At 51.1% G+C, this 25,755-nt stretch overlaps 1 protein-coding gene and 1 long non-coding RNA gene across 2 annotated transcripts; one reads left to right on the top strand and one right to left on the bottom strand.

The window, feature by feature from the left end:
• Window positions 1-846: 846 nt before the first annotated feature.
• Window positions 847-15,650, top strand: FOXRED2 (FAD dependent oxidoreductase domain containing 2). The gene is made up of 9 exons (XM_052640219.1): window positions 847-867; window positions 1,500-2,048; window positions 3,995-4,246; window positions 4,391-4,657; window positions 4,991-5,157; window positions 8,516-8,681; window positions 10,080-10,321; window positions 11,458-11,628; window positions 14,645-15,650. The coding sequence occupies exons 2-9, from the start codon at window positions 1,501-1,503 to the stop codon at window positions 14,902-14,904; spliced, it is 2,073 nt and encodes a 690-aa protein (XP_052496179.1). The 5' UTR covers window positions 847-867; window position 1,500; the 3' UTR covers window positions 14,905-15,650.
• LOC128047838 (uncharacterized) lies at window positions 14,181-25,580 on the bottom strand. The gene is made up of 4 exons (XR_008199361.1): window positions 25,510-25,580; window positions 16,036-16,212; window positions 14,707-14,875; window positions 14,181-14,290 (listed from the first exon to the last, which is right to left on the bottom strand). It is a non-coding gene; the product is annotated as an uncharacterized LOC128047838 (long non-coding RNA).
• Window positions 25,581-25,755: the final 175 nt, after the last annotated feature.

Here is a 25,755-nt window from a genome sequence, read left to right as displayed (position 1 = left end):
ATAAATTAATAAAAAGTTTGGAAAGAGCTCATGATTTGGAGTATAAATGGGGTGGTGTGTGTGTATTCCACACTCCAGTTCTCAACTCTGTGATCTTAATTAAGCACCCCTCCTCTGACCCTGCTGCTGCTAAGTCGCTTCAGTCGTGTCTGACTCTGTGTGACCCCATAGACGGCAGCCCACCAGGCTCCGCGTTCCCTGGGATTCTCCAGGCAAGAACACTGGAGTGGGTTGCCATTTCCTTCTCCAATGCGTGAAAGTGAAGACGCTCAGTCGTGTCCGACTCTTAGCGACCCCATGGACTGCAGCCTACCAGGCTCCTCCGTCTATGGGATTTTCCAGGCAAGAGTACTAGAGTAGAGCCCCCCTCTTCTGATGGAAGATCAAGTCAGTACTGTTTGTTACTTAGTGAAGGATAGACTGAATCATTGTAGCGAAAACTCCTTAGTTGCTTTACTGGTCCTGGTTTCACCAACTTGGTTTCCAGTTTCAAAGTACTGGGTAACCAACTAGTCCTTGCCCACATTAATGAAGTGTCACAGGGGCTTATCTCCCAAAGTCATCTGCTCCCGTGCCTCCCTTACAAGGGTAAAGACAGTTTTAAAGAGCTCCGCGCCCTTGCCAGATTCGATCTTCAACCCTACCACCACCCTCCCTGCGGGTGTGGGCCGGCGGCACAGCACGTGCGCTTCGCTCGCGGGCATCCCGGCGCCCAGCTCTGGGCAGCCCCGCCCGGCGTGTCGCGCCTCGCCACGTGACCCTGCCCCCTGCCATTGGCCGGGCGGGAGAGGCGGGGCCGCCGCGGAGGCGCGGGCCGGCCGATTGCGGCCTGACTCGGCTGCGGGCTGTCTCCGGAGCGGCTGGGAGGTTCGAGCTCTGTGCGCGCGGTGGGCCGGCGGGCGGGGAAGCGGGAGCTGCGGGCGTGGGCACAGCGCACGCGTGGGGAGCGGCTCCCGGATGCCGCGCGTCTGCAGGAGCCTGGCCTCGCGCGGCTCCGCGGCAGGTGTGCCGGGGCATCCCTGTCACGTGACCGAAGAGGCCGGGGCGCCGGGCGCGGGCGGGGGACAGGACCGTGCAGCCCAATCCTCCTCCAGGCTGGAGCCGGGAGCGCGGGGGCGAGGCCAAAAAGACGTGACTCTCAAGGGTCTGGCCTCGGGAGGCCCTGGGAGGGTGTTGGGCACCCCAGAAATTAGGGGAAATTGGGGAAGATACCCACCCTTTTATTACCATGGCAGTTATGAGTCCGGCGCCCCTGGGAAGTAAGGTCCTGAGGAAGATGGAGGGATTCGGGACTCCTGGAGGGAGCCCAGATCCGAGCTAGAAACGATGCAGTCGGGGCAGTTGAAGTCAGAGGTCTTTGGGTTCTGGCTGCGCCCTAAATCGCAGTGAGCGCTCGGGCAAGCCCTTGCCTCTCTCTAGGCCCCCAGTTCCTGGCTCCCGTCCCCCGGCCTCGAGGGCCCTAGCGTTGTCCGAGGCCTCACCCCTCTGGTCTGCCGTAGGATGGGCCTCTCCGCCGCCGCCCCGCCGTGGGGCGCCCCGGGGCTGCTCCTGACCATCGCCCTGCACCTGGCTATCTACCTGCACCCTGCCCAGGCCTGGGCGCCCGTGCATCGGGACTACTGCGTCCTGGGCGCCGGGCCCGCGGGCCTGCAGATGGCCTACTTCCTGCAAAGGGCAGGCAGAGACTACATGGTGTTCGAACGCGCCCCGGTGCCTGGCAGTTTCTTCACGCGCTACCCCCGGCACCGCAAGCTCATCAGCATCAACAAGCGGTACACCGGCAAGACCAATGCCGAGTTCAACCTGCGTCACGACTGGAACTCTCTGCTCAGCCACGACCCCCGGCTGCTCTTCAGACACTACTCAGACGCTTACTATCCCGACGCCAGCGACATGGTGCGCTACCTGAGCGACTTTGCAGAGCGGCTGGGGCTTCACGTACTGTATAACACAACCATTGCCCACGTCACTGTGAACAAGGATCGCGGGGCCTGGAATGGCCATTACTTCATCCTGACCGACCACCGGGGCCAGGCATACCAGTGCAGGTAAGGAATCTGGCTGCAGAGCTCACCTGCTGAAGCTGGGGCCTTTCTGGGAGAAAGAAAACCCATTAGTTGGCCCATAGGCGTGGGAGAAATGGGAAGAAAAGGGCATTTCAGCCCATCTTTGGCAATGATTTAGTTGCTAAGTCATGTCCAACTCTTGGGAACCCATGGACTGTAGCCCACCAGGCTCCTCTGTCCATGGGATTCTCCAGGCAAGAATACTGGACTGGGTTGCCATTTCCTTCTCCAGGGGATATTCCCAACCCAGGGATCAAACCTGCGTCGTCTGCATTGCAGGCACATTCTTTATGGACTGAGCCAACCAGGAAGCCCCCTCCCTGTCTTTGTTCCCGCTGAAATCCAGTACACAGAGGTTCAGTTCATCCATCATTTCCCAGGTGTTTCCTAGAAATGTGTGTACCCAAAGATATTTGAAAATTCTGACCATTTCTTTCCTCCAGGATTTTTCAGTCTTAAATATTTTCACATTCACTGAAGGGCTCCAACATTGGGTAACATATTCAGCATTATCTGAGCTTATGCACCTACAAAACCCTTTTTGTAGCGCATCTCCTAGAACTTGTGTTCCCCAAAATTCATTCCGAGAAATGCTGGCAACTGTCCAGTAAGTGTTAGCTGGGTTCAGTAGGACTACAGAACTGAATGAGAGCCAGGCACAACAGGCAGTGCTGCCAGCATTCAGCTTTAGCTTGCTGTGGCTTGGGAGAAAGCTTAATATTGTGTAGACAACTCCAACTCAGAGTTACACATTCTACCGTGCTTGTTTAATCCTCACAAGGACCCAATGAAGGAGGTTCACTGATACCCATTTTATGAATGACAAACTGAGGCTCAGAGAAGTAACTGGTGTTCTGTCACACAGCTAATAAGTAGCAGCTGCCCCTTGACTGCACTTGTCTTTCTGACTCTGAAGCCTGTGTTCTTAACGCCCCACCAGACTGACTCCTCCTTCCTGGTTGTCAGCCTAGCACCTGGCCCCAGGCAAGTGCCCTATCACAGTTCATCTTCTCAAGCCTTTTGCCTGAGGCACAGCCTTATTCCTTGCTTGTTATAGCCTAGGGAGCGGGGTCAGTTTGGACCCTTGCATCTTAGGACTTAGAAGTGCTACAGTATAGGGGAGTCAGATGTAAGCCAGTGGACAGCTCAGAAAACAAGGAGGGGATAGAGACTGCCCAGGCCCTTTCTCCAGACCACCTGTTCCTGTTTTTGAAACGATCTTGTTATCTACTCTTTCCTCTGCAGGCCAGCAGGGTCCAGCTCCTGGCTTGCCCACCACAAGACTGTAATCCCCATCAGCAGAAAGAGCAGGACTCTGAAATTAGGCTGGGCTGTGGTCAGGTTCTAGCTCTGCTATCTGAGGAGCTATGGAGTCCATGGGCCCACTTGGAGCCAGCAGCCTTCACCTTTAACACAGGCCAAATAACACCGACGCAGACCTGCTCTGAGCTGTGAGATGAGTCAGAAAGTACTCAGTACAGGGACTCATACAGAGTCACTGCTCAGCAGGTTTTGCATCTGCCAGGGAAGTAAGAACGGGGAAAGCAGAGTGTCTAGTTTCATTTTCACGATGGAGGTGGGACTTGGTTTGGCTGCTGTGTTCAAAACTAAGTGAATTATTCAGTTTCTCATGGTGTCACCCTCTCTAGAGTCAGAAAGTAAAACTGATTCTCACATTTGGTATAATCCCAGAAAGGTGAAAACAAACTATACCCAATGGATCATTCAGTGAGGGGGCTGAGGTAAAGTGTCAGATACACTGGGACAGGTCAGGAAGTAGGTAAAGGAACGAATGACCTGCTTTCCTTTAGGAGCTAGCAGGCTGGGTGGGGCCGGCAGCTGGGCAGCAGGTCCAAAGAGGGATATTTTTACTTAGTGGTCTCATAGCTGAGAGGCTAAGCCATCCTCCCTATGTCCCCCACTTGCAGCATCCTTCTTGTGGCCACCGGCTTGTCGGTCCCCAACCGGGTGGACTTCCCTGGTTCTGAATATGTGGATGGTTATGAGTCCGTGTCTGTGGATCCCAAGGACTTCGAGGGTCAGAATGTGCTGATCCTAGGCCGGGGGAACTCGGCCTTTGAGACAGCAGAGAACATCTTCAGTGTCACCAACTTTATCCATATGCTGAGCCGCTCCCGGGTCCGGCTCTCCTGGGCCACCCACTACGTCGGAGACCTCAGGTATGCTGGGAGATGTGTGTACCATGCTACCAGCCCCTCTAGAGCCGCCCTGCCCCCCGCCTGACTCAGCACCCCTGCCCGAGTCTCCCTCACCTAGCACAGACCCTTGTCTCTCTCTCTCCTGACATGCACTTGGGGCCCCAGGGCCATCAACAATGGCCTGCTGGACACCTACCAGCTGAAGTCCCTGGACGGGTTGCTCGAGTCCGACCTTACAGACTTGGCCATTGTGAAAGACCACAAGGGCAAGTTCCACATCACTCTGAAGATCTTCGTGGAGGAGTTCTTCAACCAGAGTTCCGACGCCATCCCCCTCCCCCAGGACAACAATGACAACTTTGCCATGCGCGTGGCCTATGACCGGGTCATCCGCTGCCTGGGCTGGAAATTTGACTTCTCCATTTTCAGCAAGTGAGTCCAAATGGAGGGGAGGAACTAGATCTCTCAGCAGAGCCCTCTGGTTCAGGCCCCGGGCGGACAAGGAGACACTGGAGGGCCTGAATGGACCTTCCTGTCAGGTCACACAGGGACCCAGAGCCCAGGCTCCAGTCAGGCTTGAGTCCTGGCTGTGCCCCTGCCCCACCACATCTTTACCCTGAAGGTCAGTTATTCTCTCTGTTCAATGGACATGATAATGCCTGCCTTCTAGGGTTGGGGTGTGGTTTAAATTAGCTCAGTGCCAGGCCTGTAAAAAGTGTTTCATACACAGCAGTGATTTTAATTCACAGCCCTCTCCACTCACAGGTCACTCCGACTCTCTTCAGGGAGTGAACTCAGCGAGAAATATCCCCTGGTCAGAGCCAGCTATGAATCCAAAGGGAGCCGGGGCCTCTTCATCCTGGGGACTGCCAGCCACTCAGTGGATTACCGGAAATCTGCTGGGGGTTTCATCCATGGATTCCGATACACAGGTGAGTCTGGCAGAGAGGGCCACTGTCCCTAGACAGAACCATCCCTAGTGTTTGTAAACACATGCCTTATTCCCTTAGAGCAGTCTTAAAAGGATTGCTTATCAGCAATTCATAAATTGCTGATGTCATAAATTCCCACCTGAGGCAGACAGCAGTGGGTTTTCATGGTATGAGGGTATGTCTAGAGCAGGGGTTCCTAACTCCTGCACTATGGACCAGTGTCAGTCTGTGGCCTGTTAGGAACCAGACAGCACAGCAGGAGGTGAGCAGCTGGTGAGCGAGCAAAACTTCATGTATGTTTATAGGAGCTCTCCATCGCTCACAGTGCTGCCTGAGCTCCGCCTTCTGTCGGATCAGTGGCAGCATTAGATTCTCATAGGAGTACAAACCCTACTGTGAACTGTGAGTGCAAGGGATCTAGGTTGTGTGCTCCTTATAAGAATCATCCCCAAACCATCCCCCTCCCCGCCTCCAGTCTGTAGAAAAGTTGTCTTCCATGAAACCAGTCCCTAGTGCCAAAAATGTTGGGGACCACTGGTCTAGAGAAGTCCCAGATAAGGTGTAACTTGGGGGTGCATGCTCCATGCGTCGGCCCTGTGTGGGTGAAGTACGTACATTGGCAGCAATGCTGAGCCTGGGGACAGCTCACCTGGGGGAACGGCTGGGTGGTCTCAGACTGTGAGGCTCCCTAAGCTCCCTAAGCCTGTTGACCCTCCCCTGACACAGAGAGGTAAATGAGGTGAACTTTCTTCCCTGTGGGGCCATGGTAAGGACTAGATAAGGTAATTCCTGGAGGCAGTGCACCTGGGAAGCGTTATGTACACACAAACTCTTTGGGTACCAACAAATTTCATTAAAAATGGCACCTAGATTATCTCAGCTCTTTTTTTAAAACTCGTGGTACCAACGGTGCCGGTTTTCTGCACTCTGGGTAGCCCATTGGATGGGTGCTTTATTGCATGATGAGTGTTACATAGGCCAGTTAATTTGACCATAAAAACACCATAAGCGTCCTCCTTCCTGATGTTTCTGCATCTAATTTGATGCCTCACTTGCCTTGATGCTAGTTTCTGCATTTCACTCTCCTTCTGGTTTGGCATGGAAAGATAATCATGTTTTGCTGATTTCCAGATGATATATTTTATACCCTGTGCGTGCTGTCAGGGAAGACAACCAAGGAGAGAGTGTTCGCTGTCTGTTTACCAAAATACTTGCAGACTGCACACACACAAACACACACACACGGAATAAGAAGAGTCTCTTCTCCAGCTGTGTCCCCAGCAGGAAACCCTCCTCACACTTCCGTGCACTCCACCCTCCCTGTACCCGCTGTCCTGGCAGGTCCTGCCCCTTCTCTCTTGCCTCCCCCGTCCCCTGATCTTTCTCCAGATCACTTTCCCTTTTTTTTTTTTTTTGACTGTGCTGGGTCTTCGTTGCTGCCTGGGCTTTTCTCTAGTTGCAGCAAGCAGGGGCTACTCCTCTAGTTGCCCTGTGTGTCTTCTCATTGTGGTGGCTTGTCTTGTTGTGGAGCACGGACTCTAGGGTGTCTAGGCTTTAGTAGATTGTGGTGGCTTGTCTTGTTGTGGAGCACGGACTCTAGGGTGCCTGGGCTTTAGTAGATTGTGGCTCCTGGGCTCTAGAGCACAGGCTCAATAGTTATGGCACACATGATTAGCTGTTCCGAAGCATGTGGGATCTTCCCAGACCTGGGATCAAACCCGCGCCTCCTGCATTGGCAGGTAGATTCTTTACCACTGACCCACCTGGGAAGCCCCACCTCTCTCACATTCTTAATCCTCCCAACAGCCCCATAAGACAGATCTTGTTATTTCAGTTCCCTTTTTCATAGAAGGAAATGGGGGCACAGAGAATGTAAGTCACTTATCCGAACTCACCCAGCCAATGGAAAGCAGTGGTGGTATCTGAATCCACACCTGTCTGACTCGAAGGCTCCCAGCTCACCACTGAGTTTCAGGCAAATGGGAAACAGTTCTGGGTGGACAGGCCACTGAGACCTGTGGTCACTATTCCTGGCTGAGGACCCGCCTAGGGGGAGGAGCAGTGCAGCTGTACACGGTACATCCTGCCCAACCTTGCTCATCATTCAGCTGAGAAACAGGTCCCAAGGAGGGCAAGTAGCAAACAGCAAGGCACACGAAAGCCACAGAAGATGAGAGATGGTAGCTGCGGAAGGTCGGGCCTGCTGGGAGCCCTGCCCTTCCCTTTCCCATCACTCCATCCCAGCCTCGCTTGCCTGACTTGGGGCCTCTTTGTCTCTCCTGACTGGTCTTCCTGCCACTGGTCTCTCTGGCTTCCCATCCAGCCACTCTGATACCCACCAAAACACTTGTTATTTGAACAAAAAACCTTCCAGGGGCTCCCCAGCCAGTTCCTCGGTATGGTGTCCAGAGCTTCATACAGGCCAGCACCAGCTCACCTGCCCAGCCTGCCCTCACCTCCTTTTCAGAATGTGCCCATTTCTCTCAAGGTTTTATGTCTTTGCACCTGTGCTCCTTTTGTCTGGCCTCCTGCCCCACTCCCCTAGCCGTGTCATTCCTCAGCCTTTCACAAAACTCAGCCTAACCTTGTTTCCTCCAGAGAACCAGGTTTCTGTCTGTCTGTCTCATGAGGCTGAACATCCTTTCCTGTGACCGTTGGCAGACCGAGTCTCTTGCCACGTGAATTGTCTGTGTCTTTGCCATTATTGGATTTGGGTGTTGTGTTGATTCATTTCGAGGAGGCAGGCAGCTGTGTGGGGTGGCCCAGTGTCACAGCTGTGTAAGGGCAGCCCCAGGTCCACAGAAAATGTTCCCTGTTGTTGGAGATAACTGTTTCTTCTCTATCCTTCCAGAAATATACAAAGTATCTCAAAGTAGAACTGAGATTAGGTTTTGGCTGTGAAGGAGAGGGAGCCATCAGAGGTTCTCCATCAGGGAGTCTCCGACAGACGTGGGGGCTATAGGGAGACGAGAGGTTGCAGAGAAAGGCTCTGGGTCTGGTGTGGACGTGTCCCATGTGCGGTGACAATGGCAGGACTTATACATGCAGGTGGCCTAAAGCAGAAACAGGCAGTCTCAGGCCTGGGGACCGAGTCTAGCCACGCCCATTCATTTTGCGGTCCTCTCTGGTTGCTGTCCCACCAGAGGAGAACTGAGTCACCTGACAGACCCTGCTAAAGTCAGAAACACTTCCCCTCCAGCCCTTCTCAGAAAACCTGTACGACCCTCCTGTAAAGGCATCTTAGAGCCAGGCACACGAGTGTGTCCTGAGTGCAGAGCTGATGGGGACTTTGCATCCTCCCAGAGGTGAAAGGTTACATCTTAAGGGCAGCTTGCCATTCTCCCTCTGGCCGTTTCAGTGCGTGCCGTCCACCGGCTGCTGGAGCAGCGCCACCATGGCGTGGCCTGGCCCTCCACCGAGCACCCCATCACACACCTGGCCAGTGCCATCATCCGGCGCATCAACGAGGCCTCTGGGCTCTACCAGATGTTCAGTGTGCTGGCCGACGTGGTCCTGCTGAAGGAGTGAGTCGTCCTTCCCGTCTCCCGTCCCCATCCCCGCCAGCTTACCCCCCTACTCCGTCTTGCTCTTCTTTTCCTGTTGCATGTGTGGAACAGCCCAGTGGTTCCTTCCTAAGATGGAGAAGGCTGGGGACTGGGGTGGCAGAGAGGGAGGGGACTGGGCTCTTCTGGGGAAAATCAACACCACGGGCTCTACTGACAGACAGATTGACAGACATAGGTATGACGACAGCTTTGCCACTTTCTACCAGTATGATCTGGGGCAAGTTAGTTAGCCTCTCTGAGCCTTTCTTTCATCTGCAAAGTAGAGCTAATAACATTGACCTTGCAGGGCTGTAGGAAGGAGTAAAGGTAACTGGTGGAAAGCATCTGGCACTAAACACGTAAGCAGTGGCCTGCAGCGATGACAGATGACCACCTGTGGGGATTTAAGAGCTCCCTGGGCCAGCCAGCTCCTTATCAAAGAAGCGATAAGCAGCAGATCACAGAGGTCACTCCCTTAGAAGGAAACCATCGGGAGCAGGGAAGGGAGTACAGCTGGGGGTGGGGGCGGGGGAGTGTGTGGTCTGAAAGGACAGGTGGCAGGTGAGAAGCCACAGAAGGAACAGCCTTGTCCAGAGCCAGTGGGTGTAGCAGCACACCAGGTTGAGGGACATGCAGGGAACTCAGAGGTGCTTGGAGCAGAACCTCCCTCAACACCCTTGACTCCTGTCTCTCTCACACCCATTCCCCACACTCACACCATTCGTAGATCCTGCCCACTCTACCTTCAAACTGTGTTTAGAACCTGCCTGCCTCTCAGTAGCCCCACCACTGCCACCTTGGTCTGGACACTGAGAGCATCCCCCTCCTGCACTGATACAACAGCCTCTCGCCTTGGACCCCATGGTCTGCTCTCAACACAGTGGCCGGAATGATTCTTTTAAAACTTGAGTCACTTGGAATTCACCCCTTTCAATACCCTCTAGAGGCCCTCAACCCCAATTCCTGGGCCAGGAGACTTTCCCATCGTGGCACACATGGCCCTCCTTGACCTGCCCCCGCTGACCTCCCCAGGCCCCTCTCCTGCCCATCGCCGTCGGCTCCACTGGGGCTCCACAGGCCTCCTTCCTGTCTTTGGAGCACGCCGAGTCCTTCACTCCCTCATAGGGCTTCTCTGACACTGGTCTCAGCCTGGCTCACCCTTTCCCCACACACCCATTCAGGTTCCTCCAGGCTTTCTGACACTTGTAAGTCTAGGCTCTAGCGGTATTCAGGTGAGATGCTCGGACCTGATCAGTCTGTATGCTGTTTGATGGCCGCTTCTAGGAAGGAGAGGTGGCGTGTGCACAGCACACACGCTCCTGTCACCTCTGCCGAAGCACCCAGGGTCTCACCCCCGTCGTCTGCCCCCATCCCCAGGAACGCCACCACCTTTGAGTATCTGGAGGAGTTCCCCATGCAGATGCTGGCGCAGCTGGAGACGATCACGGGAAGGAGGGCGAGGCACGGCCTCTTCGTCATCAACATGGAGTACGGCCGGAACTACTCTGGGCCTGACAAGGACGTCTTCTTTTCTGACCGCTCTGTGGGGCACATGGAAGATGCCTGGCTGTCCAACTTCCTCCATCCTGTCATCTACTACTACAGGCACCTCCCCACCGGTGAGCCGGGGCCCTCCTCAGACCCCAGCACCACTGCGCCTTCACACGGTACCCTCAGCTGATGAAAGGGGGAACACCGGGGGCCCTGCCCAGAGTCTCAGTGGAGCAAGTGGTCTATGAATGATAAATGCCGTCCCCAGATTCTGACCCACAGCAGGCCACACGTGGAGTGCCGTGATCACCTCCAGTAGTAAGAGGGACAAGTGTTGTCACTGTGTCCAGAGAAGGCTGACCTTGGAGTGAGATGGGGGATGGAAGGTGGTCTGGAGACTGACTCCAGGAGGAACAGCAAAGGGACAGGAGCGGATTAGCACAGGAAGGGGGCAGGAGAGCTGGGCCATGCTCCCAGGGCTGTCCTTCCCTCGCTGTGTGACCTTGCACCATTACTTAACCCCTGTGAGCCTCAGCTTGCTCGTGTGTGAAATGCGGTGGCAGTGATACCCTCCATGTAAGAGGAGAATGGATGAGATAACACAGAATGCCAGCACGGTGCCCTGTACAGAGTAGTTACTGACAGATGGCCTACCTGGGGAACATAAATCCTGCCTCTGAACTTGAAGGGACATCACCTGGAAGAGGATGATCTAAAGTTAGGGGTTGTTCCAAAGGGCAGAAGTAGTGTCAGCGGGTAGAAGTGACAGGAACCCGGGTTCACTCTCGTAAGCAGCAGCTCATCCTGAAAGCTGCCGAGGCTGGGACAGCCCCTCACGGTTTCCTGGTACAGGAATGGTCGGTCATGGCTTGCTACCCTGTGATGGGGACACACAGAAGGGCACCGCACCAGATAAGAAACTGGACTAGAGGGGCCCTAAGACCCCTTGGAGGCAGGACCCAGAGTCTGCTCACAGAAAGACCAGTTTCAAAGCAGCTGCAACAGACCTCAGTCTGTGGAAGTCTTAGAAGCAAACCAAGTTCAAGTGACTGGTCTTAGTTCCTCCCCCTGACATCAAAGGAGTCTGGCCTAGTCCCTCTCCTTCCCATCAGCCTTTCAGACATTGGGAAGGACAGCTGACCTGGCTGACCAGAGGGGTGTCAGGAAGGTCGAGCAAAAGAGGATGGGGGGGCGGCACCCGGGTTGCAGCTCTGGGGAGGAAGCCACACACCCGCTCTGAAGTGGTGCCCTCTCCTCCCCACAGAGCAGGAGGTGAGGTTCCGCCCGGCAGGCTGGCCGCTACCGCGGCCCTCAGCCCTCCACCACGTCGTGGAAGATTTCCTGACAGACTGGACGGCCCCGGTGGGGCACATCCTGCCCCTGAGGCGCTTCCTGGAGAACTGTTTGGATACTGACCTGCGAAGCTTCTATGCAGGTAAGTTAGGTTCCCAGAAGGACAGAAGGGCTGAGCTGGAGGGTGAAGACGACCAGGTAGATCGGTGCCCTGTGGAACTTCAGGACGCACGTCTGGAGACCCACACCTGAGACATCTGTCTCCTATGACCCCTCCCAGTACAGCACACCTGCAGACGCTAGCGCTTCCCAGGTGGCACTAGTGGTAAAGAGCCCACCTGCCCACGCAGGAGACATAAGAGACGCGGGTTCAATCCCTGGGTCTGGAAGAGCTCCTGGAGGAAGACATGGCAACCCACTCCCATATTCTTGCCTGGAAAATTCCATGGACAGAGGAGCCTGGCGGGTTGTAATCCATGGGGTGGCAAAGAGTTGGACACGGCTCAAGTGACTTAGCATGCATGCATGCAGACACTGAGTAAAACGTCTTTAAAGAACTTACAGGAAAATAAGGGAACCCCCCAGAAGCCAGACACTAAGAAAAACATACACACACACCGGAGAAGGTGATATCTGCTGGTCATCAGGGGTCTAGAGCCTGCATAACTGACCAGCACTTGGGGATGGAAAGGCGAGGCTGGAGCAGGGTAGGAGGTCTGTATGTGCCTACTTAGTTGCTCACTTGTGTCTGATTCTTCTATGACCCCATGAACTATAGCCCACCAGGCTCCTCTGTCCATGGGATTTTCCAGGCAGTACTGGAGTGAGCTGCCATTTCCTTCTCCAGGGGAATCTTCCCAACCCGGGTATCAAACCTGCGTCTCCTGGGTCTCCTACATTGGCAGGCGGGTTCTTTACCACTGTTACCACCTGGGAAGCCCTAAGAGGTCTGTACAGAAAACCTCAAATAAAGCCAGGGTCTCAATGGGTAAGCTCGGAGCCAGAAAGCACTCCCAGGAGAGACAGAGGAGATGCAGGATTTCTTGCTCTGTGTAGAGTGCAGGGGGGAAAACCTCCTTTGAGAATTTCCATCCACTAGACCTCATTCATATGAGTTTGGGGCCAAAGTTCACACTGTCATCTTGGTGCAGAAATCACAGGCATCAGTGCAAGTCTTCTGTGAGGAAACAGACTTTAAAGCCAGACCTCAAAGAATTCCCACAGATAAAGTTCTCTGGAACATGAACTCCCAAGCAGAAATCACTAACACATAAGAACTCAAATGACCATGCGGGAGTGTCAACAGAAACAACACTGTTGGATCAAACCTACAGGGACTGTATGAATTGGAGTGGTCAGAGAGAAGATGTAAAGTATGTATAGATTCTGTGAATAAATAAAGAAGGGATTACTAAAAACAGAATGAAAGGATATTGAATGCAATTTTGAGAAAGGTCCAAGTAGAACTTCTGGAAATAAAAGTATCAATTTGTAATTAGAAACAGTGTCAAGGTTAATAGCACATTAGACATAGATGAAAGGAAAATTGGTGAATTGGAAGACAGCTCTGATAGTTGAACCCAAAGAGGGACTTGGGAAGAGAAGTCTCATGATTCAGAGGCAGAACTGACCGAAACAAGCCAGAATTTTTTAACTTTTTTTTTAAACTCTCTGAATTACTAGGATAGCCACTTCTTTCTTCCATTCAGTAAATATCTGTTGAAACAGTGGTTGCATATCAGGCATTATTCGTATCAGACCAGGTTAGAGATGGTTAGTCCTTGGCCTACAGGTCAGAGAGCAAGAGTCCTTCAGCTCACCTTGAAATAAAAAATCTATGTACCAAGGGAGATGGCTGAAAACAGTACTTGAAGTTAACAGTTTAAATGTATGTAGACGCTCCAGCAGGGGTAATTCAGAGAGCAGAGCTAAAGCAGCTTTGCTTTAGCTACTAGCATCCTACAGACATCAGCTCTGACTCTATGCTTCCGTAGGAAATTGTGCATTGATGGTCTAGAGACCTCAGCTGCAAAATGCCTACCTGTTTCTTGAGGTTTCAGTACAGAGATGCTGGTACCTTTTAGGGGGTATATTCCGGCCCTGAGTCATGGCTCCCACCAGTCCATCACCACAGCCCTCCTGGCTCCTATCTCCTAGATATATTCAACAGTACAAGCCACCAAGTGTCACTGCCTTGAACGTGCAAGACTCCTCTCCCAAAGGGCTAGCTGGCAGAAGTGGGCTTCCCCTCCATCCCTTTAGCAGATATGCAGCTGCTAGTTCTGGCCCCAGATCTGCTGGGCTTCTCTGCCCCATCCCTGCAGAAGGGGTGACGTATGTCATTGGAGGGGGTGCTTGTCAAGAGGCTGCCTCACTGCCCCGCTCCATCCTCTCCCACATCTGCTGTCTTCCCTGCTCAGAGAGGGTGGTTGTGGCCCATTCTGCCAAGGGCCCTCTGTACTGGAAGTCAGAGAGAAGGTGGGAAATACTGTTCCTATAGCACTCCCAGCCTGATCTCGTGTGAGCCTTATAGCACCCTTTATCATGTGCCTGTTTACTGAGACAGGAGGTCAGGATGGTTCTCTGACATGCCATCTTCCCATCCTGTCTCTAAAGCCCTCAGAAGCCTGAGCCCACATCTGTTTAATCCTTTGCTTTAATTTTTAAAAAATTTTTATTTATTTTTGGCTGTACTGGGTCGTCTTTGCTGTGTGTGGCCTTCTCATTGCAGGAGCTTCGCTTGTCACGGAGCACAGGCTCTAGGCACCCAGGTTTCAGTAGATCCCGGCTCCCCCGGGTGGCTCCTGGAAGAGTAGGCCAAGGGGCTGCTCCTGAGTGGGTGAGCTCCCCCCGCCCCCACGAGTGGCGCCACACACAGGAGCATGCAGGCCCCCATCTCTGGGAGCTGGGCCATCTCTTTGGTTTGCTTTCCTCTGGAGCTTTTTTTTTTTCCCGTAATGTCAAGGCAGCTCCTAGTCTTAGAACTTCAGGGAGGGATGGGGTCTACAGCTACCCAGGTCAGACTTGAGATACCCAGAAAAGTCGGTCCCCGGGCTTAGTGGCTGGAGGGAAGCAGTGAGGCCACGGGGGCGTCAGCAGCCCCTCCCCTTGCACCTGTCCCCACAGCTCTCAGCCCATCTCCTTTTACTTCTGTGCAGAGTCCTGTTTCCTGTTCGCCCTAACACACCAGAAGCTCCCGCCCTTTTGCCAGCAGGGCTACCTGAGAACGCAGGGGCTCGTGGGAACTGAGAGCCTCCGTCAGCACGGCATGGAGAGCGGGCTCCTGTGGGACTCTGCCACCATGGGCCAGCACCAGGGGGCCAGCGACCAGCAGCCTGGCGACCACGGGCCAGGAGGGCACTCTCTGGCTCCAGGGCCTCCGGTCTCACCTTTCAACAGCAACAAGGAGGAGCTCTGATGGGTGGCTGCTCCCCCTAGGCTCACAGTCAGCCTTCCTCTTCCCCGCAGTTTCGTGCTCCCACGTGATTGCCAAAGACCCCCCTCAGATCATCGCGGTGACCGCACCAAAGCCACACGGAGGACACAGACAGGCTGAAGGGCGGCCACACGGTGATCTCCCCTCCTGTTTGGTTCAGGGATTTCTGGGGAGAGGGGTCCAGGGACAGCATCTTCTGTCAGATGGAAGGGAGCCGCCTTCCATGCCAGACTTGTCTGCAAGCCAGCCATCACAAGCACCAGGCTGGCCTCAGCTCTGTCCCTGTCAAGTGCCCAGTGTTCCTCTTCTGAGGCCCCTGGATTCCGCCCACCCATGGAGCGTTTGACAAGTGCAATCCACCCTCATCTTCATACGGGTTGTAGCAGGCACTTTAAGACAAAGGCTCTAAGGTCCTCCACCAAGTAGGGCAGGTGGGCCCATTACCCCCTGATGAAAACACCAGCTGAAAAAGGTCAGGTGATCTCCGAGGTCCCAGCCAGGAGTCTGGGAAGCCCTAAGGCCAGCCCTGCTTCACCTTACTGCCTCTCCCCGCCCCATCTCTGCTTTCAGAATCCCAGTGGGGGCAGAGAGAAGACAGCTCCCTGCAGGCCATATTATGTAGGCGGGTCTCTGCCAAGCTGGTCTCTCTCCAGGCCCGCCCTCCCTGACTTGCCTTCCCTCTGTGTTCTCCTCTCTCTCATCCCACTCCCCTGCCCTCTGGCATTCCTCCTCGCCTCTGCCCTGCCAGATCAGGTTTTGTGAAATGGTCGCCATGCTGGCTATCAGTGGGGATTCTCTCGGAGGTGATTCACCCCACTGTTCGGTACAGAGCCCAGCTCAGCATGGGCAAGAAATCATTTATAAATGAGTTTGTAAGAAATCATTTATAAATGAGTTTGTAAGATGATGATGAATGTAGTTTCTGGTTCCCTGAGCTGTTCCGGCTTTTTTATTGTCCCTCCTCACCAGGAATCTGCCCCTTCTTACTATCTCATCAGGTATTTGAGTCCCATTGATGAGTAAGCCATGGGAAAGCATTTGTACAGAAAATAATCATGGTGGTTTCCTCAAAAGCCCGGGATCACAGGTGATAGCTTTCTCACTGGTTCTTACCACTAAGTCCTTCATGTGTCCACTTAGAATGGCAGGGACACAAGCTTTCCGGATCCGCTGCCCTTTACTTGGAACAGCTTCTTCATGACGGCCAGGTCCAAAATCCCTTACCCCCGGCACTGCTCTCTGTGCTCCAGGTATCTGCAGTCACGACAGTGAGACTCCGAAAGCCTGAGCCTGTCAAGGAGGAGATGTTTACCCCATGGCAAGACTTGGCATAGTTTGCAGAGAGCTGAAACTTCTCAGTGAAGGGTCTCTCCCTAATCCCAGGGTGTTGAATTTGCTGTATTTCATACTGTTTACAGGTAAACCAAAATTGGGTCCCATTAGTCCACCGTTCCTTTTCCTAAACTTTTTTTTTAAATAAATATTTTGGGATATCCCTAGTGGTCCAGTGGTTAAGACTAGTATGAAAATAAATTATTTAATTAGGACTGTACCCATATTATCAAATCCTGTTACACAAATCTCACCTACCCAGTTACTAAAGGCTGGCTGAGCCCCTGGTTCGAGGTACTGTAACGAATAGCTGACTGACGCCTAAGTATGTGACATCTGCTGCTCTTCCCGTCATGTGCCATGTTCTTAATTCCATAAAAATATCACCAGCCTTATTTGTGTTTAATAAGACATGGTTCAGCTCTTACTCAGCCAATGAGACACACATTCCCTGGTGTTTTTCCTGTAAATTAATTAGTTGGCTTCAGAGAACTACTTTTTCCTGTGAAGATCGTTGCTGCATTGGCTGGAGTCCTGTCTACATCTCGCTTGCTTCTAGCAACCCACCCTCCCCAGCCCCCGGGGCCTTCTTTGTAAATCCTGGCCCCTGAGTGCCCGTTGCCTTAGGCATGCCATCTTTGCTGTCTGCTATCTTCCTATTGTGTTGTATGGACTCATGTGTCCTTCATTGCCTCAGTTTCTTTCCTTGTCAAGTTTAGACAGCCCTCTAGCAGATCTTGTCATTTCCAGCCAGATCAAGTCCCTCTCCTGGCTAAGGCATGACTTCATCTATTCATTCTTTTTGAAAACATTATAAAGTTACACATGCAAGACAGATCAGTGAAAATCAATAGGCCAGAAGTAGAGCCTGTTCTAAGATGGAGGTGTTTTTTAAAGGGAATCACAAACCAGTGGAAAAGATTGTGCAGGAGTGTGCAATAAATGATGCTGGACTGGAACTTTCCTGAGGGTCCGGTGCTTAAGACTAAGTTCCCAATGCAGGGGGATACAGGTTCAGTCCCTGCTCAGGGAACTAAGATCCCGCATGCCCTGGGCATGGCCAAAATTACATAAGTAAATAAAAATGATGCTGGACCAATGGGTTACTAACTTGGGGAAGAAAATCAATCTCATTTAGACCCCTATTTCATATTATACTTCAACATTAATTTCAGAATAATTTTTCAAAGCCATATAGAAACTAGAGGTGAAGAGGAGGTACTATAATAAAAGAAAGGACTTTCCAAGTTTAGAAGCAACAGAGTAATTCCCCAGGGAAAAAGGTTTAACATTTCTAGGTACAACCATCCTGCCTGACTAATATGCCTATTTTAAAGAAAATGATAAATATTAAAAGGCAAAACACATGGACAAAAATAATTATGGCAGAAAACAACATACATAAAAATAAATAATAAGCAAATTATCTTTTATATTAAGAACAGAATGAAATGAGAAAAATGGAGAATAGTTATGTAAACTATGGTACATTCAACCCATGAATATTAAACAGCCCTCAAAAACTCTAAAAAGTGGTAAAAGACTACATAATATTGATACAAGTATATGTGTGACCAAGTTAAAAGAATCAGGATATGAAAGTGTTCCAACTGCTTGTAACTATATAAAAATAGAAAAGCATATACAAGGGAAACTGAGGAGGTTTTAGGTTTGCAGAGCCTTTTTTTTTTTTTTTTTCCTCTTTTGCCCAAATTGGGATTTATACTCCATGGTGAAATAAATTCATTTATTTTTAAAAATCATCTCTGTTTTTGGACTGTAAAGTTGCTGGGGGCAGGAGAGGCTGGGAGCCCTTGGCAGGGCGTGGGCTCTGCCCCCCGGGTCCAGGTGGTGCCACTGGTGTCATCTGTTGGCCCCAGTTGAGAAGACACTGCATCGGGTGTCGGGGGAGAAAACGTGCTCGGTCTAGAGAAGGGAACTTTAAGTGTTGTGTGCTCCTCTCCTAGACTCTTTGGACTGACAGACCCAGCTGGACAACACCAGTCTCTGGAAGAATCTTCCCTCCCAAGTGACAAGAAAATGAATGTAATCGCAGGGTTAATATGAGCCCCAAATTCCTTTTACATGATAAAAGTGGGGTGTCCCTAAAGCCTTCCTGGAAATCAACTCACCAAGAAATGAATTTGTCTGCTAAGCTCATCATAACACCTAATCATTCATTGAGCATTCAGTATATGCCCAGAACTGGTGGTGGTGACTTTAAAGGTATGTCCACAAATTATTGGATACTTCTCCCCCAAAGAGGTGGAGCTTAACCCCCTCCTGTTGGGTGTGGGTTGGACTTAGTGATTCATTTCTAGCAAATAAAATACAGCAGAAGTGACAAGATGTCATTTTCAAGATTAGGGTATAAAAAAGACTGTGGCATTTATCTACCAAGAAACTGTGCTTTCTGTCTCTAGGAGTTCCTCGCTCCGAGAGAGGCCACCTGTCATGTTGAATTTGAAAGGACATCCAATGTGGAGCAGCCCATGTGGCAAGGAACCAAGCTCTGCCCACAGCCATATGGGTGAGCCTGGAAGCGCACTGTATCCCAGTCCTAACTCTGGATGACTGCAGCTCTGGCCAGCAACTCACACACAGCCTCGTGAGAGACCCTGAGCCAGAACCACCCAGCCAGAATCAAGAAGCTGCTTCCTGTTTGCTGATCCACAGAAACTTCAAGATAATGTTTGTTTTGAGATGCTGAATTTGGGGGTTATTTGTTACACAGCAATAGACAAGTAACACATGCATGAAATAGCTTGCTATATTAATTGTCACCACAACCCTAAGAGGTACTAGATATCACTCTTCCCATTTTACAGATGAGGAACCTGAGGCAGAAACCCATTACATAGCAAGTCAGTGATGCGGTGTTTCAAAAGTCCACCTCCTCTGAGCCATCCTCTAAATATTAAACCATTAAAGCCATCAGAGTCGGACACGACTGAGCGACTGAACTGAACTGAAAGCAATCATCTCCTTATCACTGTCCCTATGCAATTCCTTCATGTGGACACTGGGTTATAAGAAGTCAAGAGACCAAACAGTTACCAAACCTAGGAAAGTGTGCCCATAGGAAGGAAGAGAAGCACTGAAATGCTGATTCTACAAAAGTATCCTCAAGAAGAGTATGAATCCACTCCACCAAACCAGACATCCTGTGATGCAGGTAGGATGGGATGACTCAAGAGAAGAGGACAGGTCCGGAGTCCAGAGTATCAGCCCTGATGAGGCTTCAGCCTCAGGATTCTCGGTTCTCTGATCAGTTACAACATCAGCCTCCAAAGCCACGTTGGATTCTTCCCTAGAAAAGCAACAAGAGCCTGCATCATTTCCCTACAGATGCTTATATTTTTAAAATATGGTAAAAATGCTGACTGGGGAAAGGTTTTTGTCAGGCTGTGGGCTTTAAAAAAAAGCACTGACTTCAGTCTGGCATCCCAGACGGAACATAAATCTGCTACAAAGTAAGTCGATGGGCAGATATATGAGATGCTTTAGCACAAGTATTTAATCCAAGTACATCATATGACTGATCCATCAACCCCAAAATAAAAAATGGCATGCAGCAGATGTATTTAAGCAGGGAAGAAAGGACCAACAGACTGTCTCTCTCCTCCTGCAAGTCTACATGAAGAAGACTGATTTGCCTGCTCTTCTGGAGAAAGCCCCAAGCTTAGTGCCAATTGCAAAATCCTTCAAAAGTCTGTCACCTGTTTTTTCAATCTCTTTGAAATATTCCATCTCAGACCAGTCTCTCAAATCATTCCAAATCATATAAATTAATTAGGTGCAGAAGAGTGCCACCAACAGAAAAAAATGGCAATGTAGTATCAAAATGTTCAGTGTGTTACAATCCATCATTGTAGGTTAGAAATAGAGCAACTACAAAAATGTATGAGATGAGCCCCTTAACCCTAGCCATGTTTAAGTTTAAAATAAGTCAGTCTACCAGGAGAAGGGGCACCCTGAAGCCTCTGCTGTGAGACGCCGTGGTAGAATAAAGATGGCCAAAACTTCTACAACAGGACTTCCCTAGCAGTCCAGTGGTTACGGTTCCAAGTTTCCACTGCAGGGGGTGGGGGTTCAATTCCTAGTTGGGAACTAAGTTCCCACATGCCATGTGGCACAGCAAAAAATAAAATTAACAATAATAATAAAACTTATACAACTCCTATCAAGATGTGAGGTCTGGGGGTCTTCCCTGGCAATCCAGGGGTTAGGACTCAGTGCTTTTATTGCCAGGGGCCCCGGTTTGATCCCTGGTTGGGGAACTAATTTCCCACAAGCTACACAATGCTACCAAAAGAAAAAAAGACTAAATATTTACAATAAAGGCTACCTCTTCAAAGAGTATTTACACACTATGTTTTATTTAAAGATAATACGAAAGACATAGCAGAACTAAAGGGCTACGCATACACCTCCCGGGGCCAGTCTGCCTGGGTGAGTCCCAGCCCTACCATTTGCCTGATTCATGATCTAGGGTAAGTTATTTATCCTTTCAGGACCTCAGTTTCTCTCCTATAAAATACAAAATGCAACTGTAACAGTATTTTGCTATAAAAGGCAACTAATAACAGTATTCTGCTTACTGTGAGGATAAAATGAGTTGAAATATGAAAAGTGCTAGAACATTTGGAAGTCATGTGTTAAGGACCACAGATGTGCTGGCCATTATTTCCTTATTATGAAAGTTCTTAACCTTTCTGTGGAGTAAGCATTGTTAGAACTTCATACAGATAAGGAACGATGCCAGAAGGGTTGACCAACGTGCTCAAGGTCAGGCAGCGGGTCATGGGCAGAGCTGGTGGAAAAGGACGTGGTTCAAATTGGGGCCTAGGGCTTATTTTTCTACCCTACGGCTGCTCCTGTTCGAAGACTGGGAAGAGGAATGCGCCACAGGGTGAAGGAGGCAAAGCACTTGGCCAAGAAAGGTCCTTATCTGCGACCCTTCCCCAGCATGTCACAGCTGCAGGTTTTGCCCTGCCAGACAGAATCTGAGCCACCAGACCTGACCAGACAGGAACATGTGAGGGGCCTCACCTCAACAGCGAGTGGAATCTAGAATGAGCCCTGGTGCCCAGCCTGGATGTGTCTCCTGAGGACATGGGGGTGGGCAAGGGAGGTAATAACATAAACCAGCCCCCACCACCACATCAGCCATGACACTCCAGACCTACCATCCCAGGAGGACGCTCCTGCCAGTCTAGGAGTTAAGGGTTCTGTCACTGTTCCAGGCTTGTCTTAATATTCAGAAAGGGGTGAGGGGACATTGTGTAATTGTTGGAAACGTGACAGAACATGAATCACATGAAACCAGCTTCCTGAATTGCAAAACATAAGTCACAGTTCTAAGTGTTCTGCAACAGTGCTTTAAAATAAACACAAAAGGCAAAAAGCAAAGATACTCCAGGAGCAACACCTCCTGAAGAGAAACTATCAGCTTAGACTGTGACCCACCATCTCTGTGTTTTATTTTAAGGTGCCTCCCTCCAGCCATGAAATCCCCAAACACATGGTTTCTGAGAGGGACCTGTACCACAGCCTTGTCCCCTGAAGATTTGAGGTAGCTGTGATCCCGCGACCGTGGCCAGCCCTAGAGGAGGCTGCGAGACCATACTGCCACCGTGTGGGCGCCTCTCCTTAGAGCCACGGCTGAAAACTGCTGCCGCCCACCTGCCTCACCACCAGCTTCAAGGGTCTGAGCCCAACACTGCCCTCTGGTGCCCTAGATTGGCCAGCTGGTCCTAGGGGTGGGTGGGGAAGAGGTTAAATTAAATGTCTCAGGTTAAATTAAATCCTTGCTAGGGGAAGTAACTTTAAGCTTCCTCCTACTATATGGATGACTCTGGACAAGACACCTAACCTTTATGTGACCTTTATTTCTCTATGTGTAAGACAAGGGCTGTAACAGTAACAACCTTACAGGGTTGTAGGATAAATGAATTAATACATGAAGGGTGTTCAGAACAGTGTCAGGTGTTTGGTAACTCTTTAATAGATCAGTAGCTTTCAAACCCTTTGACCATGATCCAAAGAAAGAAATACATTCTTTATCACAACCTAGGACACACAGATATGTCAACATAACACCAAGAAATATTTCACAAAACAATACTTAAAATATGCAATGTACTCTGAAAAAGTCTGATTTTCTTTTATTATTTTTTGGCTGTGCCACACAGCATATGAGATCTTAGTTCCCAGACCAGGGGCTGAACCTGCACCCCCTGCAGTGGAAGTGAGGAGTCTTAACCACTGGACCTCCAGGGAAGTCCTATGATTGTTTCTTTAAAAGCTGATCACAACCCACTTCCCTGGTGGCTCGATGGTAAAGAATCCATCTGCAATGTGGGACAGAACCCTGGGTTCTATCCCTGGGTTGGGAAGATCCCCTGGCAAAGGGAACAGCTACCCACTCCAGTATTCTGGCCTGGAGAATTCCGTGGACCATATAGTCCATGGGGTCGCGAAGAGTCGGACACAACTGAGCGACTTTCACAACCCACTAAATTGAATTCTCAAACCTACAGGTGGCTCACACACCACAGGTTGAAAAACACTGCAGTACATAAGAGGGCAGAAGCTTTACTCTAGCTCAGACTGCCAGTCCTAGCTACCTTCTCCTCCCCTCACATCTGAGCCCTGAGCCTGCCTCGTGACTGAGCCAGAGCCGGGCCAGGTCAGCTCTGGCTGAGCAGGCGGACCCCCACAGGGCTGGGAAGCCCCTCTGGAGCCCACTGTGAGCGCAACCCTCTCCAGGTTCTCACCCTGCAGGTGGAAGAAGACACCTTCATCATCAGGCACTAACAACGTGCCAGGCCCTGTGCTCCACCCTTCTTGCAACCTCACAGCCCTCTATGAGGAAGGCATCCTTCTTCTCATTTCTCAGCAGAGAAGCCTGAGGTCAACGGAGGTGCAGCGACTATGGAGTGAGGATAAACAGGACTGGTCCTCCTTTGGAATTCAGGATGTGAATTAATCAGGGAAATTGACCTTCTAGAAAATGCTGTGGAAATGCTAAACTGGGTTAATTAGAAGGAGAGGGAAGCCTGGTGAGCTGCAGTCCACAGTGTCGCAGAGTTGTGACTTAGTGACTGAACAAAGAGGCCCTGGAAAATAAAGCACTGAAGATACAGAAAAACAGAAATGAAAACAGTCAGGATGGGAGCGCCCCTGCCAGATGGCATCTGGCATTAACAGCAACAGCTGTACCAACGGACGCTGACCTCAGGAGAGGCAGGGGGCCTGGGGTCCCGCTACAGATCATCACTGTTGGCTCCAGTCCTAGGTGGAGGCAGAGGCAAAAACAAGAGGTCAGACAAGGCGGAGGAGACCACGCCTGCCCATGCCCGCCCCTGGTCTCCTGCCCACAACAGACAAGAGACTCTATTTAGTGGAAGGCTGACCAGGGAATGTAGACCTGTTCCAAGGAGGTCATCACCCCATCCCAGAGGAAGGTCCCTGAACAGCTGTGGCTGTGTCCCTGCCTGCCTGAGGAGTGAGCCAGTGAACCTGCCAGTTGGACAGAGAACAAATAACAGCATGATGTGGCCAAAATGAGCTGGAGGAAAACATGGCAATGACTTTGGAAGGGCACAACTAGCCCATGCAATGTGGTAGGGAAAATAGGATCTGGAGTCAAAGGTATGATTTGGGCCCCTGTTCTTTGTTCATGGAACACATACTCACTGAGCACCTCCTATGGATGATCCATGCCCCAAAGTCAGCATGTTGGTGGTACAGTGCTGAGCATAGAGTTACCTTCCAGGGATTCCCAAGTGGCTCAATGGTAAAGAATCCACCTGCCAAGGTAGGAAAGGCAGGTTCAATCCCTGGGTCAGGAAGATCCCCTAGAGGATGTAAGGGCAACCCACTCCAGTATTCTTGCTGGGAAAATTCCATAGATGGAGATGACTGGCGGGTTCTAGTCCACGGGGTCGCATAAGTCGGACTCGACTGAGCACATATGCACAACCATACACAGCTGTATTCCGAAGTAAGCAACGGAGAGACAGACCACCAGGTGCAGACAGCATAGTGAGGGAGGAGTAAACAGAAACAATCTCGGGCACTGAGTGCCTGACTGACTGATAGATGCACAGGGGCTGTGGAAGCTCAGTGGAGGCAATTTAACCCCACTCGAAGAGGATCAGGTGTGTCTCCAGAGATGATGCCTAATCTGGTAGCTGGCAGCATTTCCTCAGATGGACAGTAGAGGGAAAAGCCTTCCAGTCATTGGGAGTAGCAACTACACAGCACATGCATAGAAGAGAGATTTAAGCAAACTATGTAATTAGGATTCCCACTGGCTGGAGTGTAGATTGAAATGGAGGCGTGAGAGATGGGGCTCTGCCAATTTACCTGCTTCATGACCTTGGGCAAGTCATATAACCAACCACTCAGACTGTGAACCATTCTCTGGGATAGCAAAAGATATGCAGTTTAATAAGCATCTATGGCACATTCTCTGTGAGTCAGGCACTGTATCAGGTTGGTGCTGGGCCTATGGAAATGTGTAAAAGCTACAAATCCCTACTCTCAGGAAACACATGATCTCGTGGAAGACAGACACTGTGCAACGTGTCAAAGTTCTGGACAAAGCACCAGGGAGAAGGAGGCAAGAAATGTTGCTCGAAGAAGAGGTGATGAGGAGGTATTCTACCAAGTGGAGAGAGGGAAAAAAAAATTTTTAAGCAAAGGCGAGGAGGAAGGACAAGGCACTGATGTATTCACAGAACAGGTCATAAGGTAAGGTACAGGGTGCAGGAGAGACAAGGGGTGACTGAGACACCAGCCTGGGACACACCTGCCTAAACCCCTGTTGTCCATGACAGTGACAACAGATGTGCAAGCAAGACCCAGGCCCAAGCAGGTTCACAGGTCATCACACTTTACGTGGGGCCTCAAAGGCAAGCCCTCCAAGTAACATCGCCACCTGGTATCTAGTCTGGGCCCAGTTCCCCAGCACTCCAAAGAGACGAGCTTGAGGGTCCTGGGGGGAGAATAAGTATAGCTTTTCAGGTCACATATTGAGAAACTGAAGCCCCCAGGGGCAGGGTGACTAGCCCCAAACCCTGAGGTTATACAGTCGCTTGCGACACACAAGGGCCACAAAGCGCCCTCTTTGGCTCCGAAGAAGCACCGAGACAATGAGACAAAGGAGTGGTCGATGTTGTACGGCCGATAAGGCAAGACTTTGCAAACTCCGGAACCACACCTCCCGCCCTTCTCTCCAGCCAGTACCTTGAGGACGCCCTCTCCTCCTTCCCTTCCTCTTCCGGCTCCTCCCCTCCGGCCTGCCGGCCTCTTCCGGCTCCTCCTCTGAAGACACGCCCCTTCCGGTCTCTCCGCTAAAGAACGGCCCCCCTTCCGGTTTCTTCCTCCAGGAGTCCTTCTCTTCCGGTTTTCAGCTGAGCTCCGCCCCCGTCTTCCCTCGCGTTACGGAAAGACTTGCTCTAGGTTGCCCGTCCCCGGAAGTGACGGTAAAGG

The sequence above is a fragment of the Budorcas taxicolor genome, chromosome 5, assembly GCF_023091745.1.
Source record: "Budorcas taxicolor isolate Tak-1 chromosome 5, Takin1.1, whole genome shotgun sequence".
NCBI lineage: Eukaryota > Metazoa > Chordata > Mammalia > Artiodactyla > Bovidae > Budorcas > Budorcas taxicolor.
The sequence above is the reverse complement of the archived record's forward strand: the minus strand, read 5'-3'. Positions and strand labels throughout refer to the sequence as shown.

Coding starts and splice junctions, on each gene's coding strand:
- FOXRED2 (XM_052640219.1), top strand. CDS start 1,501: ATGGGCCTCTCCGCCGCCGCCCCGCCGTGGGGCGCCCCGGGGCTGCTC. Junction 4,658..4,990: donor GACTTCTCCATTTTCAGCAA/GTGAGTCCAAAT, acceptor CTCCACTCACAG/GTCACTCCGACTCTCTTCAG. Junction 10,322..11,457: donor CTACAGGCACCTCCCCACCG/GTGAGCCGGGGC, acceptor TCCTCCCCACAG/AGCAGGAGGTGAGGTTCCGC.